General features: G+C 37.8%; 1 protein-coding gene across 2 annotated transcripts in view; it reads right to left on the bottom strand.

Moving 5' to 3' along the window:
* The window catches only part of SLIT2 (slit guidance ligand 2), a 407,371-nt gene that overhangs the window by 29,039 nt on the left and 358,374 nt on the right, over positions 1–19,958 (bottom strand). For both annotated transcript variants that reach the window (XM_070791218.1, XM_070791219.1), the window contains one exon: positions 5,452–5,545. In XM_070791218.1, the coding sequence (XP_070647319.1) occupies positions 5,452–5,545 (94 nt within the window). The remainder of the gene's footprint in view (positions 1–5,451; positions 5,546–19,958) is intronic.

Raw genomic sequence — 19,958 nt, 5'->3', positions numbered from 1 at the left:
CAGGAACTGAACCCAAGCAATCTGATAAGAAAGCCTGAATTTCTAACCATAGTCCTATGCTGTTAAATTAGTTACTCGGTGTTCCCTTTAAAAACTTTTTCATCAGTGCATTGGAATTCTATCTATGACACCAAGACACAGTACTTTAAAGGTGCTCAGAGAAAAGCAATATGGCACGTGCAGCGATGATTAAACTATGCTTTGTGAAGCTATTGGAGCTCCTACAGATATAGCCATAAATAGGGAGGGGGCTTCTGGCAGCTTCCCTCTGAACCCCGCCACCCAACAACACTTTACTGCTGTGATTCATTAGTTTTACACATTGGCTTCCATGAGTATCTCTGTTTGGAGTTTAAGAAAGGGTTTACTGACTTAAAAAAAAACAACAACCAGGAAATTATTTTAGCCTAATAGTATTTGGACTTTGCAAATAGGCAGAGCTGTGTTCATATTTTGGTTTCATTGTGAAGTGTATGTAATCTTGACTACATTGCTTAATCTATGTCTTCCTCCCATCTATAACACATATATAGTAATTTCCATCTCACAGATGTTTGTTAAAAGTTTAAATGAAAACATTATCTACAAAATAATTTGCATAGCATTTTATATATAATGAATGATCAATAAATGATAGGTTTTAAAAAATAATTCTAGGTAAGTCTTTATAATTCTAAAAAAAATCTTCATGGTTTAGACTGTACTAATTATTTACTTTTCTACTTCAAAGCTATTAAGATGCAAGTGAATGAGGATAGTTAAAAACACTCTAGTGAATGTGAATATTATTGAATGCCAAAGGTTTTGCCTGAAAATGCAAAATCAGGATTTAGGAGTTACTGGAGAACTGATGAATTAAAATAAATGAGAGTATATACTGTCTAAGGGCACCACAGACAGTCTTGCATGTATGAATTAAGAAATCAAATGAGCTCACTGCATAAGCGTGCTGGCTCTAGAGCCAGTGGTTTTAGTGCTAAATCATAACAAAGCAAAGTAAACAAGCCTGAAGTTAAATGGATTCTAAATGGTCATAGACATTCTCAACTAGATGGACAAGGCCTGAGAAAAGGGCTTCCATCAATGTTAATGTGAGCAGAGCTGCTCAAGTACAGAGCATTAAAAGAAGAAGAAATGCTTTGAAACACTCTGAATTATTTATCTGAGAAGAGAAATCAAAGTAAAAGATAAGAGAACCACGTATGCACCAAAGAGGCTGTCTAAGAGCTATTTTATATTCTTTTCTCGACAGAGACTATTTTTCAAGCCCATTAGAACTTAGAGTCACATCATGACCAACATTTTGGCCTTTCTTTGACTCCTCAGGCAGAGTTTCAAAACAGGAAGAAAATATTTAATTATGAGTTCCTTAAAGTTTGTATTATCAATAAAATGTATCACATTCTCTGAACTCTATTATCTGACAAGGAACAAGGAAGAAAGCAAAGACTATAAAATATATCGTTTAGAAGCCCCAAAGCTGACTAAGTAAGATGTATGCTTGAAAATTCTACTTAAGGCATATCATAGTCTAAAAATATCTCAAAGCAATTTAGGAGATTTATGAGGTATAGAATAAAGCAAGAGAACTAAACCCAGCTCTATTAGCTTAGTAATAAGAAAATGTAGTTCAAGGAACAGGATAACTTTTCCAAACAATATTTGTTGGTAGAAATTTTCTTTAGCAGCTTCATATAATTTTGGTTTCTAAGTTCACTTACATTTTTGCAACTTCCTTTCCCACAATGTGCAATTATTTATAATATGGGAGTAATAGCAAACACTATGATTTATCCTGTTTCCTGCTAAACTACATACAAACTCACAATTACTGCTGAAAACAATGCATTCCCAAATCAGTTAATGTGTAATCCAGTAAAATGCACTATAAGGAGCATGCAATGTAATTGATAGTAATTGAAGATACTAAACTATAAGGGTTAGTCTTTTTGAAGATGAACTTATTTTGGAATGGTTTCCATTAAGTTTGACTAACAGTTTATCTTGTAATTACAATTCACAAAGCTTTGTGAAACCTGTCCAGCAGATAAGTCCTTCTGGAAAACCATCTGCTCTACTGATTAATTTCTCTAAGAAATGATAATATTTGTTATGTAAATGATGGAAGTTCAATTTGCCAAATTCATTACGGGGAGATCAAAGACAGTAAGAGCTAAAATAATATACCTATGTATTTGGAAGAACAAAATGCAATGCAGGATTTTGTATAAAATAAAGATTTCAATAAGACTTTTGTTTTTACCACATACGGTTGGAAAGTAAAATATAATGAAAAGTAGAATCAAATATATTTTCTTTAAAAAAAGCATCAAATAAAATGAACAGGTGCTGCAACTGTATATTCTAAAATAATGAATTTTAAACCAAATTGAATTGAAATATTCTCTAAATGAAACGAGAATAAATATTTTATTCAGATTGATCTTTGAAAGGCAGTAGGGGTCAGGTGATACAACCCCATCTCCCATTCAACTTGGAATATTCAATAATCTGTTGACAATTATTAATATGTTAGTCCCAGCTCTAATCCACCTATTCTTATAAAACTGTTCCTGATCTGAGTAATTTTTAATTCTCTGAATCTTATGGCAACTAAGCTTGAGTATGAGAGAGTAAATAGCCATAAAGCTCCATAAAAACAAAAGATGGCAATATTAGCACATGCCCTGACCCATGGCAGATGCTCAATAAATACTGGGTAAAGAAACAAGTGGCATTGAAACATGTAAAATATCATGTATGAAATGAGATGCCAGTCCAGGTTCGATGCACGATACTGGATGCTTGGGGCTAGAGCACTGGGACGACCCAGAGGGATGGTATGGGGAGGGAGGAGGGAGGAGGGCTCAGGATGGGGAACACATGTATACCTGTGGTGGATTCATTTTGATATTTGGCAAAACTAATACAATTATGTAAAGTTTAAAAATAAAATAAAATTAAAAAAAAAAAAAGAAAGAAACAAGTGCACTGGGATGACCCAGAGGGATGGGATGGGGAGGGAGGTGGGAGGGGGGTTCAGGATGGGAACACATGTACACCCATGGCTGATTCATGTAAATGTATGGCAAAACCACTACAATGTTGCAAAGTAATTAGCCTCCAATTAAAATAAAAAAATTAAAAAAAAAAAAGAACAAGTATTGCTATTTGCTAGTTGTCTCCTGTAGGCACAACTCAACCTGAGCCTACAGTATCATTTCTGAGAATCCAGTTTACCTTCTGTAACAAACAACCTGCCGTGGTGATAAAGTGTAAAACTTCTCAGAGGTAACCTGTAGTAGAAAATCACCCAACTGGGAAGTATAAAATGCAGCTCCAGCTGTACCACTGAGTAACACTGAGACCTCTGGACAGACATGGACCTCTCTGGGTCATGTTCCTCATGTTTAAAATAAAGGATACCTACAGGATGATTTCTAAACTACTGCCTGTCTAAAAAGAAATTGCTGTTGATAGACCCTTAAAATATTACAGAATTCTACACATGACAGTGTACATGCTTCCATGTGTAAAATAGATAACCAATGGGAGTTTGCTGTATGACTCAGGGAGCTCTATAACATCCTAGAAGGCTGGAAAAGGGTAGGAGGTGGGAGGGAGGTTCAACAGGGAGGGGACACATGTATACCTGTGGCTGACTCATGGTCATGCATGGCAGAGACCAGCACAATTTTCCTTCAATTAAAAATAAATAAGTTTAGGGGAAAATGAAAAAAAAAATACACCCAAAAAACAAACAAACAAAAATATTACGGAATTGTGGCAAAGGAATAATTTCATTTGATACCAAACATGTTTCAGGAAGATTGCTAGCTGGCATGACTGGATGCTTTATCATCCCACAAAACATGTACATGAGTGAAGGAGACACTAAATATTAATTAGTGTCAACACTAATTAACTAAATATTAATTAGAGACAACAGACATAAACGGACTGTACCAAGGCGACCTGGGACATAGGTCACTCTGCCTTCCTCCATTTGGGTAGTTAAAGTATTATTGCAGACCAAAACATACTCAGTTACATTAATTTAAACTTCTTATTTTACCAAACATGACTTCCATTCAGGTAACAACGCATCTAGTAGGTATTATGAATTTATTTGGGATTCTCTGGTGGCTCAGCTGGTAAAGAATCTGCCTGCAATGTGGGAGACCTGGGTTTGATCCTTGAGTTGGGAAGATTCCCTGGAGAAGGGAACAGCTACCCACTTCAATATTCTGGTCTGGAGAATTCCATGGACTGTGTAGTCCATTGGGTTGTAAAGAATTGGGCACAGCTGGGCGACTTTCACTATTGGGTCTCAAATGAATTTAATTAAACACAGCCAAAGGCTATTTTGGATGGATGTGAGAATTGAACTATAAAGAAAGCTGAGCACCAAAAAACTGATGCTTTTGAACTGTGGTGTTGGAGAAGACTCTTGAGAGTCCCTTGGGCTGCAAGGAGATCCAACCAGTCCATCCTAAAGGAACTCAGTCCTGAATATTCATTGGAAGGACTGATGCTTGAAGCTGAAACTCCAATACTTTGGCCACCTGATGCGAACAGCTGACTCATTTGAAAAGACCCTGATGCTGGGAAAGTTTGAAGGCAGGAGAAGGGGACGACAGAGGATGAGATGGTTGGGTGGCATCACTGACTCAGTGGGCATGAGTTTGAGTAAACTCCAGTGATGGATAGGGAGGCCTGGCGTGCTCTAGTCCATAGGGTCGCAAAGAGTCAGACACGACTGAGCGACTGAACTGAACTGAAGTAAAGGCTACTTTGGGCTTCCCAGATGGCCCAGTGGTAAAGAATTCACCTACCATTGCAGGAGACGTAAGAGATGTGTATTCAGTCCCTGGGTTGGGAAGATCCCCTGGAATAGGAAATGGCAACCCACTCCAGTATTCTTGCATGAAAAATTCCACGGACAGAGGAGCCTGGTGGGCTACAGTCCATGGGGTTGCAAAGAGTCCAACATGACTGAGTGATTAAACACAGACACACACATTCAAAGGCCCTTTTATTTCATACAAAATTTCCCTTGAAAAGTCACAGAACAAAAGGAAACTCTTTGGTGTACTAAAAAAAGGTCATATAAACACTTATAAGAATGCCAATAACCCTGGGGAAAATGCCCTATAAATCCTGAGCAAAGGTGTGAAGCTAGACCCTGAAAGAAGAGGGTTCCTTAAACAAAGGCCATCCTTGGGACTTCCCTGGTGGCCCAGTGGCTAAGACTCGGAGTTATCAATGCAGAGAGCCCAGGTTCAATCCCTGGTCAGGGACCTAGATCCCACATTCTGCAACAAAGATCAAAGATCATGCATGCCACAACTAAGACCTGGTGTAGCCAAATAAATAATAAATACCTAAATAAATAAAAGAAGAAAGGCCCTCCTCCCCCAATCATGAGCTTCAATGCAACCTCAGACTTACTTGTATCCCTTTGGCGTCAGGATGCACTTGGAGTCATGCTGGCAGGGGTTCAAGTCCTGGGCACAGAAGTCCAGTTTCTCCTCACACAACTCTCCTGTTAACAGGGCAAATGGCATTAGGTCATAGAGAAAAGTTAAAAGCTTTTCTGCCAGCAGGCTGTGTCATGGGTCTGAGAGGTAAGCATAGCTTGTGATTGGCAAAAATAAAAAAATCACAAGGCATGGAAGCAGAAGATCCAAAATGCTGGTTCTGCTGCTAAATACTTCTATGACTTGGGACAACGCAACTACTGCAAACTGTGAGTAGGAGGAGCCCCTTTAGAATGTAGTACACTGGAGGAAAAGGGAATATGGATGCTTTTCATTTTTATTCATTCTTTTTCATTTGGACTTTTTATTGAGGTATAATATATATTCAAAAGATAAATGAGTAGCTAACAAATGGTCACAGACTGAACCCATTCATATAACCAGCATCCATATCTGAAAACACAGCATTTACCATCATCATTTACCAGAGGCTTGACTCCAAGGATAAGTAACCACTACCCTGACCATAGATTATTTGTGCCTGTTTTTGAGCTTGATGTAAATAGAATCATTTGGTAGGTATCCTTTTATATCTGGCTCATTCTGTTGTTTTATGTTTGAAAAAAAAATAATTCTCAAATCTTCAGGGTCTCCAAGGTCTTATAAGCCCAGAAAAAAAAAGACTGTTTCCTTTTTATGACTTATTGGAACAGCTCAACAGAATACACCTCAGCTACATCCATCACGACAGAAAGAAAACAGCAAAAGGAGAATCAATCAAGATAGAGAATGTATGCTTCTTTCCATCAACTAGTTTATAAAGAATAATTGTCATCCATAAATAAGAACTACAAGCATAACCATGTCGATTCTAGACTCTCTGTGCTGAATTGCATGTCTGATTATCTCTAAAGAGATTTCTTCATATACAAATAATACAATCATATATTATTTTCAGACACATTAGACCAAATATGATTTTCAGTGAGAACACTTTCCTGATTATTGTGTGAGATTTTTAAGTTGTCGGGAAAGATATAAGATTTAAAAGTTCTTTCCTTTTCTACCTTACCTTTAAATGATTTTATATGCAGTAAATAAAGGAATAAAGCGATACATCTATAGGCAGCTGTTGTTCATTTCCAAGAAACAATTAGAACTTTTATGTGTTCAAAGTGTGTAGATTTAAAGCAGCGTTGGTTAAAAAATCAGGAGTCTGAAGCAAATCTCTTTGTTACAGACTGTTCTTCTAAGGTATACTTAGCCAAATGGTAGAAATAGTTGCCTAACAACTAAATTTGGTATATCATTTACACTTCAAGGATCTTTTCCCATGGTTTAAGTATATACATGTACTCAGTTTGGAATTACATCAATGTGGTATATAATTAGTTTTTTCCCTGTCTCTTAAAGAGAACTAATTGCACTAAAAGTCTCATATATTTCTTTTATAAGAAGACTTTCTGTGTCTTTAAATCTGTGATACAAAGACTTTTTATCAACATATACATGATGAGCTATTTTTAAACAGGGTTTATTTAAAGCTTTTTACTTTCAACTAGTATTACTTTAAATGATACAGCTTGATGGAATGTATTCATTGTAATCTATCAAGCTACTGTGATGAAACTGCTGTCAGTTTTCAAATTAAATCTATCCAGTTGGATACAGACTCTTTACAGTAGTCTATATCTAAGGCAGTTTAAATATTATTCTATGTATGCTTCACTTTATACGCAAATAATGTTATTTGAAAAATGATAAGAGGAAATGCTTTACTTCTTATTCATTGTGATCTAATATAATCCAATCCAATCCAATCCAATCCAATTAAGACATTCTAAACCACAGTTCATAAGGATTTACTAGATGATACTGGACTAGATGCTGGGGCTTACAAGGATGGATGCAAGGGACTCTGCTCTCAATCAGCTCCCAGTCTACCAGTAGAGAAAGTCTGAGCTGGAGACAGAACATAGAGAAAGAACTTCATTTCTAAGAGAAGAAAACAGGAGTCAACCCTTAATTCTCTGTTAAGTATTTCTCCATAAACTTAAGGTGGAAAGGAGTGAGAAAGGAGATCAGTCTAAGAAACTGTTGACTAAACAACAGCTTTAAGACTAAGCATGCCAGCTTAAATGTGAAAGCTACCTCAATATCAAGATTTCATGATTTGATAAGGAATCTATCTTAAAAGAATAGCATGCTGTTGTTGTTTAGTCACTCAATCATGTCCGACTCTTTTGTGACCTCATGGACTGTAGCCTGCCAGTCTCCTCTGTCCATGGGATTCTCCAGGCAAGATTACTAGAGTGGGTATCCATTCCCTTCTCCAGGGGATCTTTCAGACCCAGGGACTGAACCAACATCTCCTGTATTGGCAGGTGGATTCTAACAAATGAGCCACTTGGGAAGCCCATAAGAATCCATAGCAGTACATTAATCAATACTAATAACTATACTAATTACTTTAGCCATCAGAACAGCAATGCTAATTGCTGAAGTTGTATATGATAGATCATTGTGACCATCACATAGCTGCACATTTGACTCTGGTAAAACTGGCTGGTTACTCCCAAAGGACTTATCTTCATTTAAGTATCACCAAATACGATAATACTAACAAATAATACAAAGCATTATCTGTTTCCCATTACTGCCTGACTCACTTTTAAAGCCCAATCTTCCACCCTATATTCTTGTCACCTATGTCTATTCACCATTTTATGAATTTATCTCAACTCTATGCCTGGGTTAATGGGGCTTCCTTTTGCCTTAGTAACTTTAATAAGTTCTGCTGTCAATTTTCTCATCCATTATATAACCTATTCTTTATGAAATCTTCCTGGATCTTTTCAACCATCTGTTACATGTTATTAAGGATGGTATTATACATCAATTTGTTTCAATAATTTTTTATATCATGTTTGCTTGTGATTCTCTTAAGGCACATGTATTTTGTGTATTTATTTATTGACTTAATAAACATGTATAACAGTGCTTACTGCTGTGTATCAGGGAGGAGCTTCCCAGGTGGCTCAGTGGTAAAGAGTGGTAAAGAGCTTGCCAGTGCAGGAGATGCAAGAGACGTGAGTTCAATTCCTGGACTGGGAAGATTCCCTGGAGAAGGAAAATGGCAATCCACTCCAGTATTCTTGCCTAGAAAATTCCATGGACAGAGAAGCATGGTGGGCTACAGTCCACGGGGTCAAAAAGAGTTGGACATGACTGAGCATGCATGCATGCTGTGTATCAGACTGCTTTAATTAACACTGCATAAATATGTAGTTGCTTAATGTTCATGACAACCGTATAAGGTAAGCTTGTAGGGTTGTACTGCTTTGGATGCACTGGGTATTCATTAGTGTTTATCTCACTTCTTTTCTTTGATTGGAAGATCACTGAGAGCAGCATGTTTTCAATATTTGTCTTTATATCTCTCTAGGGTATGGGATAATGACATAATAAAATAATATTTGTTGAAAGAAACATTCATGCCTTTTAAGGAAAGAACTCTATCTTGTTGACCTATATTCAACTTCTTTGAGTTCCACCTTTAGATATTTTTTCTCTTTAATTTCTACTTAATGATTAGCCACTCATCATTAACAACAATTAGCTTATGTTCTTTCCTTTAAACATCACTTAAACACTTTTTAAATATTAAAAATAAGTGCTTTCATTGAACTGTTTCTTGAATTTCTTCAAATTACATTGTGTTCTGCTGTATTTGGGGGAAGTCAGCTTTCAAATAACATCTCACAGTGGTAAGATATAGACGCTTAATATAAAATGGGAAATGAAGCAAGCTCCATAGACAAATGCAGGGAGATTTACCTAGTCCTAAACTGTAAAAGGAAAACTGGACATTTGAACACTGTGTTAGATTTCTGAGAAGAATGGAAACAAAAGACTCTAATGCACTCATATGCTTTTAATTATTAATACTACTGAACTATTTCTCCCAAACCTCACAGTACTAAGAGAATATTATGTACTTTTTCTTTTTGAGGTATGTATAGTCAGAGCTAGTACTGAGTTAGTGGAAAAATTGGGGGGGGGATAAAGGAAAGGAAAGTTAACTGAATTTGTTTCTTTTCTTCTTTTTTTTTTTTTTTTTTTTGATGATCCAAGGCCTTCTTGATATCATATCATCAAGGGCTCCCTCCTCTCATGAAATGATGAAGTGTGTGAGGTGACAGAATGGATGGAAGGGTGAGCTGTAATCTATTAACTTATAAGCAGGTCTTTACATCTCTAACATGGCATTGGGGGAAAGGTAAGTCAGGCCATTGGAGTGGTTAAGGGCAATGTGGTTGGGCACAGGTTAAATTTCAGTGCTCATAAATCCCTCAAGAGACAGAGTCTAGGCAAACGTTGGATTCATAATTTGGCTCCAACCAACTCCACAAAATCCCAGTAAATCCTATTTATTTGAGTTCATCTTGAGCCCTTAAAACTCTCCAATGACAAAACAATAGCATGGAACCCAGTCATTGCCTGGCATTTCTGATTTCACTTTTGATCAGATGAGCAAATTAATCTTCTTTGTGCTTCTAGCTTTCAGTGTTTTCTGTTGATGAGAAGGTAAAGCTCTGCATATGTGTTGGCTGGTTGCCTGTGTTGTAGAGAAGAAACAGAGGAGTCGACCAGGGAATGTACCATTACCTTCTCAAGACAACAGAAGTTAGTGAATGATCAACTGAAAATTGTGAAGAGAGAACAGCACATGTCCTAAACAGAGGGTTTTTTTTTTTTTTTTTGGTAAGAAAGTGACATCTAGATTTTAGATCACGTCTTCCTGATTGTGCCTATCAGTTAAGTATGGCAGACAGTGAGGTTTGAAATGACTAAACTCTACAATTATATTAATGAGAGCTGTTGACACAGTAAGGTAGGAGTGATGCCCTCTCCTACAAGTTATCCTCAGAGTCCAGAAGAAGATGCAATTCACTGCTTACTGAGCATCTGTCAATGTGGTCTTTCTGAAGAATCTGATGTAGCAGTAATATGACTGTATATCCTGGCTTGCTCCAGACAGTCCTGCTTTATACCTGCTGTCCCAAGGTGATTTTCAGTAGTGTCCCCATGCACTCACATACACATGCCCTGATTTGGGTGACAAATGCTACGGTCACTTTGTGGGTGGAGCAGTAAAAGCTGGATCATCAGAGTTAATGCTCTGTTTGGAGTAAAGAGTGAACCAGCATAAAGAGATCCTGGGGAGAAAAAATTATTTCTTGGGTGAAATGACATGGGGGTTACTGAGTCACTGCCTGGAATAATCTTCTGTGACTTATTTGATATAAAACAATGGACTGGTTGCAGAAAAGTGAACTATTTTATTGTTCTGGGCCCCAGTTCTTTATGAGTAAAATGAGGTTCTGGAATTGAAGTTGTGCAAGGTCAACAACTGTGGCTATATTTTTTAAAGGCAAAGTGCTTCTAAGGAGATGGATAAGGCAGATAGCAAGTCAGCAAAGGAAGCATCATGCCTTAGCTGAACCAAACAACATTACTGCATCAGTGGTAAGAATAGTGTCGGCATGTACCTTAATTCCACTGAGGTACCAATACTGTGCATATTACTGCAACGAGGCAGAAATCTCAACGAACTTGATGGTTCCTATGGGAAACAGTGCCTGGAGCGGGCCTTGTGTCCTGCTTCAGTTTAGATCCATGGACCTAATTTTAAAGTTTCCTACTTCTTAAACACATGTGGCCCTTCCTTCATCTTCATTTGTACTTCTGGTGTCTTATGTCATCTTTTTATTTGCATATCTTGTTACCACACTCACTGAAATAGTTTTAGAACTCTTCCACAAACTTCTTGCCTGATATCTACGGTGAGATCTGCCTCTGCATTTTTTTTTAACGAATGATTCTGGTAGCCAACCTCCAGATTTTTAATATCACCATATATTTTGAGTACATACTATATAAGAAGACTGGTGTTAATGCGAGGAGTAAGATGGTGAATAACAAAAAATTATATCCCTGTTCTCATGGAGCTCATACATGAGAGGAGGAGGAGAAAGATATTGATCCAATAATTTCTATACAAGTAACTATAAAATAACCTGAGTGATGAAGGCTAATATGTGCTCTGGTTTGCTCTAGAAGGGCAACTGACTGTAAGGGAGGTTTTTTTTTTTTTTCTGAAGAAGTAGGGCTTGGATTGCAGGTGAAGAGGGGATAAAGAGCACTGGCAGAGGTTCTGTGCAGGAGGTGACATGGAAAACATGAACTCTGAGACACTGGGAGTGAGCTGGGAGAGCATGGTGGCAGAGAAGGTCACAGAGGGTAGCAGGGGCCACAAGGCAGAATGTCTTTACTTAATGAGCAGTGAGTGCCATTGAAGGGTATATGATGGAGGATGGCCAGCTGACATCTGTATCTTGGAAAGAACATTCTGGCTCTAGTGGAGGATGGATTGCACGGAGACAGATACAAATGGTGAGAGATGACATAGTTGGTACTCAGGTGATTATAGAGGAGATGTAGACAGTCTGGAGAGACATTTGGGAAACAAAAGAGATGGGAACTGGTGTTGGATTGGGTGGGCACAGGGGAGAGAGGAAGCTGTCTGGAACTTCTAGATTTCTAGAAGACTGGTATGAAGACTGGAACTACCTTTCAGTGACACGGAGAACACTGAAAAGATCAGGTTTTCTGGGGCAAAAATCAAGAGTTTGAAATATAGTGATTAAGTGTCAAGGGTTGAATTTGTTCCCCCTCTAGTTCCCCCTCAAAAATATGTGCAGCCCCTCAGTACCCCAGAATGGGATCTTATTTGGAGATAGGGTTTTTACAGAAGTAATCAGGTTAAAATGAGTTCTGCAGGTGGGCCCTAATCCGGTATGGCTGATGTTCCTACAGGTGCCTGTGCTGTTGTGTCCGACTCTTTGCAATCCTTGGGACTGTCGCCTGCTAGGCTACTCTCTGCATGGGATTCTCCAGACAAGAATACTGCGATGGGTTGCCATGCCCTCCTCCAGGGGATCTTCCCAACCCAGGGATTGACCCTGTGTCTCCTGCACTGCAGGTGGGATGGCTCAGGAATCACCCCTGAGCCACTAGGGAAGCCCATGATGTTCCTATAGGACAAGAAACCCAGCACAGAGGGCAGCCCATACAATAGACAGAGAGGGAAGATGGCCATTGACAGGCCGAGCAGAGATGTCTGCAACAGGTCCTTCTCCCAAAAGGCTCTAATGCCACTGATACCTTGAGTTTGGACTTCTAACCTGCATAACTGTGAGACATTAAATTCCTATAATTTAAATCACCCAGTTTGTGATAGTTTGTTATAGTAGCACTAGTAAACCAAAATAGCTGGTAAATTCTAAATTATTGGGTGTTTATAGTGGGGAATCGGAGAAGGCAATGGCATCCCACTCCAGTACTCTTGCCTGGAAAATCCCATGGATGGAGGAGCTTGGTAGGCTGCAGTCCATGGGGTCGCTAAGAGTCGGACACGACTGAGCGACTTCACTTTCACTTTTCACTTTCACGCATTGGAGAAGGAAATGGCAACCCGCTCCAGTGTTCTTGCCTGGAGAATCCCAGGGACAGGGGAGCCTGATGGGCCATTGTCTATGGGGTCGCACAGAGTCAGACACGACTGAGGCGACTTAGCAGCAGCAGCAGCATAGTGGGGAATAAAACTTTCAACTTATGCAACTATTTCTTTTCTTCTCTCACTCTTTTTCTCCTTACATCTTTCCTTCCCTCCCTTCCTTCCCTTCCTCCCTTCTGCCTCTTTCCTTTTTTATTTCATTCCGTGTAACTGTTCTCTCCCATGTCTGAAATACTAAGCTTCCCCAACAGAGTCTGTAATAAGCAATGAACAAGGAGAGGAAGTGGCCCCAAACCATGACCTTTGCACTTCAAGAGTCAAGGTTTGAAAAGAGCGTATCAGTATGGTTTAGCTCTCCATTCGCTGCCAGAGTTGGATGCCTCTCTGAGAAGCACTGAGTCTTGGTTGACTTGGACCAATCAGTCCTTGGCCCTCTCTCCAAGAGGCATTGGCATTAAATGGTGAGGATTGCAGGACAGGCCACCCAAACAGTGATGAAGATTCTCCTCCTCTTAGGGTATTAAAGGTGATAATAGCAAGAGAATCATAAACTACTGTCTTATCGGTATGGGGAGAAAAGTGAGTTTAATTTCTGTTTCATCTATTTAACAATAAATCTGGAGACTGGCTTGAACTTTGAATAACAGTTGCAATGAAAAACAACTACCAACATCTCTATTATCATTAATTAGAAAATAATAATCTTGAAAGTGTTTTATTAAATTACATCAAAGTCATCAAAGCTTATGGTAGATGGATGACACCTGAGTTGAGCCTTGTCACTAAAAACAACTTACATTTTCTAAAGACACATTTCTAAAACATGCTTTTTCTTAAAATATACTGGTTTAACTTATGGCACAGTTGAAAATTCTTAACTGTGGTGATTCTTTGTCAAATCAATGAATAATGAAGATATCATATAATCCATGAGAGAGAATATTAATTTTTTCCTGAAACTAGTAAGAATAGTGTAAGAGGAAATTAACAACATATAGAAGTATTTTACATGTATTCTGGAGTGGCGCTGTTAAACTTGACCAAAATTCAAACTTAACTTTAGTTTAACAATTTTCATAATAATACATTGGGGAGAAACTATTTTGAACTAGACTCAGCAAATAAAAGGATGTGCATGACAAAGTCCTTACTCTGGAGGAGTTAAAATCTGGAAAAAAATAGAGACATAAGATAGATGCTTAAGTTTCCCTTAAGTTTCATTTAGTGACTGGTGATGGACAGCATCATGCCCTACAAACAGGCTGAATAACTTATTATTTTATTTATTATTGAAAAATATACCATACAGATGCAAAATTGACTATTATCCTTAAAGAGACTTCTCTTGGCAAGGTAAACTGTGCCATTTAGAAAAGAAGACATTTTTGAAGAGTTGTTGGATTGACAATTAGTTGCTTTCCATCTACCGAGAAATTTAGGCGACAGCATATCTTGCAGAAGCTTACTCAGTTATCAAAGCCTGCTTAACAGAGAAGAGGTTGTCCCTAGATCAGGGTTCCAGGAATGTTCCAACTCAACTCTGTTGATTATTCATTTTTTTCACTAATTGAGTGATAAGAAAGTGTGGGTTTTAATTAGTAAGTATCTCATTTATATTTTTCCAAACATTAGCACTGTACGTTCAGGTTGGCCATATTTACAAGCATAACAAATGATTTTAGATAGAGGCATATGACACTGTTGGAACGCTTAACTCTCACTAGTTTTTGCTAATATAAGCAGATTAGTTTCTTTCTTCTCTGAAACAGAAATAATCTCAGGGTCCATTTGGGGGATCATGGATGTATGAAGGGAGTGGAAGGATTCCGCTGCAGCCTGTTCTTATTCCTATTGATAAACTCTACCAAGCTAGTTTCTTTTTAATATGAAAGGATCATTGATATTAATAAAAATGGAAAGGTTACTTATGACCACAATATGGATAACTGAACCAGAATTCTAGTGTTAAATTTAATCTGTTATGACATTTTCAAATACACTTATAACAAAGGAGGAAGTCTGGTTGAATTCCTGACAGCATCCCCAAGCCACAGAGTTCTGGAGGGTCAAACACGTCATTCTTCAAATACTTGCATTGTGAGCTCTTCCTTCAATCAAGAAAAACCTGGAAAAATGCTACTAATTCTACTCTACATGAATTGGCACAGCAAAGAAAGGTATCAAAAAAAAGCAACCTACTGGAAATAAATTGATATTTCACTTCCTAAAGTTACACTACTTGAGGGTAAGGGATGGATAGCTTTATTTATAGTTTTGTATCTCTTCATTGTCATTGTATTTGCCAGCAAATTATCTGCCACAAATTAGATACTCAATGGCTGTTGAAAAATGTGAAAGACACCACTTATTTGATTGCTTTTCAGAGGAAAATACTTTATACATGTTAAGGAGAAGGAGACCTAGATGGCATAAGGGAAAATATAAGAAAGAAGAGAGAGTAAGAACACTGGTAGCAGATTTGTGTTCTGAGATCCCAGCCTCACGTATGCCCTTGCGGGCTGGACTTGATAGGCTACCCTGTTAACTCAGATATCCTGATAATCTTGTCTGCCAAATGATGACTATTCCAATGGGAAACAGAGAGGATGAACTCTGGAATCAATAGGAAGTATGAGTGTAAGTGGAATGTTTGAGAAAGATTAAGATAAACAGACCTGAATGTTTTTCATTATCCAATTTAAAAAATTCTGTGCAATTCCTTAAAAATTGTACATTTCTCATTTGTTCTTATTCATATAAAGAATACAATCCTCTCTCCTCTCACAGACCTTGCAGGGAGATGGATGGAATGTATTAGATGGTGGATACAGCTGATGGGATTATGGGAGCCATTCCAGGACAGGTTAATTGAATTGGACCTGAAAGAAAAGTATTTGTTTCCTCTTCTTTCAGTGAACCAGGCCAGTCCTATTTGTTCCATGGTTTGCTCATTGTTATAATCCCAGGCACCAGAGCACATTAACACGAGCAGATGCCCAGTCCCCAATCTGGATAGTCAGTATCCTTATCAGTAGTGATAATAATAAATGAATTTATTTCCATCAGTAAGTAAAGAATTACTTATGAACAGAGAGTTTCTTCTTTTTTTTTTATAAAAGAGCTAATTCTTCTTAAAGTTTCCTTTTAACAATAATCTGATGCTTTCTTACTTGTGTTTACTACCCTGAAATTTGTTCTATCAATTAGCAATAGTTAACTGCCCTTCATAATATGATCAATAAACTATCCAGAGCATACCCACGTTTCCAAACTTAAGCAAATCTGTTAGTATAGAAATATAGAGAACTGATCTTGAGGCTGTGAATTTTTGAAGATATATTGCTATTGCTAAGTCGCGTCAGTCGTGTCCAACTCTGTGAGACCCCATAAGCGGCAGCTCACCAGGCTCCCCTGTCCCTGGGATCCTCCAGGCAAGAACACTGGAGTGGGTTGCCGTTTCCTTCTCCAATGCATGAAAGCATTGGAGATATATTAGCCACTGATAAATGTCCTCTTGGTTCAAAGGGTGTGCAAAATGGGACACACGCATAATGAACACTGCCAGAGTGCAATCTCTCATGAGATAAAGTTTATCATAATTCAAAACAGGAAGGCTCAAGGAAATATGTTATAAATGTGGGGAATTAATATATTTCAAAAAAGAAAACCATTTTATATTCTCATTTTTGTTCTTTATGATATGAAATGGGTTGCTCTATAATGCTCATTTGCCAGAAAGTTTGATTACACTTTGTATTCAAAAACTATTCTCTTTATTTAAAAACTAGTCAAGTAGCTATATTTTGCCATTCACTTTCTTGGAATGAGAAATGATTGCTTCATACTGGTGAAACAACTGACCTAATCTGAACTTGCAATGAAGAATCAAAGCCAACGAGCTTGACAAGGGCTAATGTTTTATGTATTCTTATATCACTTTCAATTCTGAGCACAGTATCCTGAATAATGTATTTTCTCAATAAATATCTTTTGAATTTTTTTAAATGGAAAAATTTACCTCTTCAAATCAATAAATAAAAAGGAGGTGTTTTTCAGTACTTCCTCACTGGAACATTATGTCTAAATAATGCAGCCAATTCCAACAACCACAAAAACTGCAGAAATATTTAATTTTGTTTTCAGAATAAATCAGTCCAAATTATATTGACTAAGGCTTGGTTAAGCTAAACTGTTGTTCTGGGCGTTGTCTATTAACTACAGAGCAAATAGGATCCTTAAAATCTTTTCTAAGATTCAAATGCATTTAAGAAGGCTTTGAAAGGTTGGAAGATGAATGCAAACCAAACAGTATAATTAGGCTGCCAAAGTACTCTCTCTAGTTAAAACAGACTGCAAGTACAACTGCACCTATATTGACACTGATAAACAGACCCTACACATCTTGAGGCATAATTAATGAGAGAAGGAGCCACTGTCAATAGAGATCATGAAAATCCAAAAATATACAAAAAACCCTAAAAAAAGGCAGCCAAATTGAAGAGTTCTTCAGTATTCAATATTTCCTTATACTTCAAAGTATAATAAGAGGGCAAAGAAAACCAAAGGCTTATTCATAAACAAATCTTTTCCTTTGGATGTAAGTATGGTAAATAAAATGAAAAATAATAATTTTTTAAAAAGACAGTACTGAAAACCATTGGGGGAGAAATTTCCTTCATGAATATAACTTATTTTAGGTAGAATTTTCTCTATCAAAAGTTTGTTAGAATTCCTCCATCATTGGGAATGACATCAATCATCTAAACCATGTCACTATAGCAATGACAGTTGAAATTAAATGATGGAAAACTTGAACTTGTCCTCTATGACAGCCCATGATATTTCTGGAGTATAGACATCTAACATTTTCAAGTGTTTTCTTATACATTCTTCCATTCTTCCACACTATTCTCAAACATCAAAATGAAGTGGGTCAGATGTCATTAAAGATTGTGAGAGGCCCCAGAGTTGATACATTTTAGTGCCTGGATGAGAAATTTGAGCTTTTCCTGTTAGCTTCATAAATTCATCAGTATCCCACCTGCCCTATGTAATGGAAGGTAGCCTGGTCATCAGGATAATTATACAGGCACCAATTAGACACTTTCTTGTTTTCATGTGTAGATTAAGTAGATTGCTTGTCTGCATCTGAATTTTGTGACTATGGATTTACCCTTTTCAAATGTGCATGATGGTCAATTATTTATAGCCAGCTGAGGAGACAGCAGAAGGAAAGCTTGTTTGGCACTAAGGATGAGTCAGAACCACTATGGGATGTGAAAAATGCCAAATCTGGAATATGGCAGTAAATAAGAAGGGACTAATTCCAGGGGAAGGTCCCGAAGTTAGAATGCAGGCCATGGGTTCAGTTAGACACTTGTTTGCATCTGGACCCCTAATCCCAGGTGGCGCTAGTGGTAAAGAACCTGCCTGCCAATGCAGGAGACATAAGAGACGCAGGTCCAATCCCTGGGTCAGGAAGATTCCCTGGAGGAGGGCACAGCAACCTACCCCAGTATTCTTGTCTGGAGAATCCCCATGGACAGAGGAGCCTGGTTAGCTACAGTCCACGGGATCACCAAGAGTCAGACACAACTGAAGTGACTGAGAACACACACATCTTCAGGTAAGTGCTTTGTTGCTGTTTTATACAAAGCAAGTGAACAAATGAAAGTCGGTCAGTCGAGTCTGACTCTTTGTGACCCACGGACTGTAGTCTGCCAGGCTTCTCTGTCCCTGGGATTCTCCAGGCAAGAATACCAGAGTGGGTTGCCATTTCCTGCTCTACAGGATGTTCCCAACCCACGGACTGAACCCAGGTATCCTGTTCTGGCAGGTGGAGTCTTTACTGTCTGAGCCACCAGGGAAGTCCTGTTTTATAGAAGTTATTGCTCAAATATTTATTGCTCATATTTACAGAGTTCTTTGGGGCTTCCCAGGTAGCTCAGTGGTGAAGAATCCCCCTGCCAAGCAGGATACATGGGTTTGGTCTCTGGGTTGGGAAGATCCCTGGACAGAGTAGCCTGGTGGTCTACAGTCGATGAGGTTGCAAAGAATCGGACATGACTTAGCAACTGAATAACAACAGAGTTCAACTTAACGATACGTCAGCTAATTACAGAGTTTCTTTTTACTTACGGAAATCACTCTGAGTGCTATAAAGACTTTGAAACTTCATTTCTACTTATGTTTGGGATTCAAATAATAGAAAATGATTTGACTGCTTTTAAAAGCAAATTTAGTCAGCAGCAGGTTCTTGGAAATAAGAGACATCTTTTGTAAACACAAGCGTGAAATTTAGTCAATACATGAAACCACATAATGATTTAAAACACTATCATACTGTCAAGCTTGCTCCTGAGAGTATGTATATATATAACTATTTCAGGACATATTCTTGTGACAGAATAATGGCCATTGTGTTTCCTGAGATAGAATCAGGCCTTAGAAGTCTCTGTCCCAAACCACCAATTGTTTTAGTACTTGTAAAAAAGACAATATTTGACCAAGGATGGTACTGGATGCATTAATCCACAGAGAATGCATAGACTATATTTTATACATTCTCAAATAAGACAAAACTTTTTTTTCATGCTTTTTAACTTAACTCTGCACATAGTAAGAGTAAGTGAACAACCAATAAATCCTCTGAACAATGTAGCAGAAAAAAATGAAGAGGAGACAGAGCTACTATATAATATAGTCCATGTTAGTCTTTGAATCATACTGCTAATGCCATATATACAACTGGAACTGTCAAGGCAAGCACACCCTTTTAGGATAATGTGCCTAAACTTGGCACTTGAAAGTGTGGTAAGCTGAATGAGTAAAAAAACAATATTATTAGATATAATTCTGAATTTTTAAGATAAAAATTCAACAAAGATTCCATGATGACT

This window comes from Bos indicus, chromosome 6, assembly GCF_029378745.1.
Source record: "Bos indicus isolate NIAB-ARS_2022 breed Sahiwal x Tharparkar chromosome 6, NIAB-ARS_B.indTharparkar_mat_pri_1.0, whole genome shotgun sequence".
Classification (NCBI taxonomy): domain Eukaryota; kingdom Metazoa; phylum Chordata; class Mammalia; order Artiodactyla; family Bovidae; genus Bos; species Bos indicus.
Note: the sequence above shows the minus strand (reverse complement) of the source record. Positions and strands in the feature narration are given on the sequence as shown.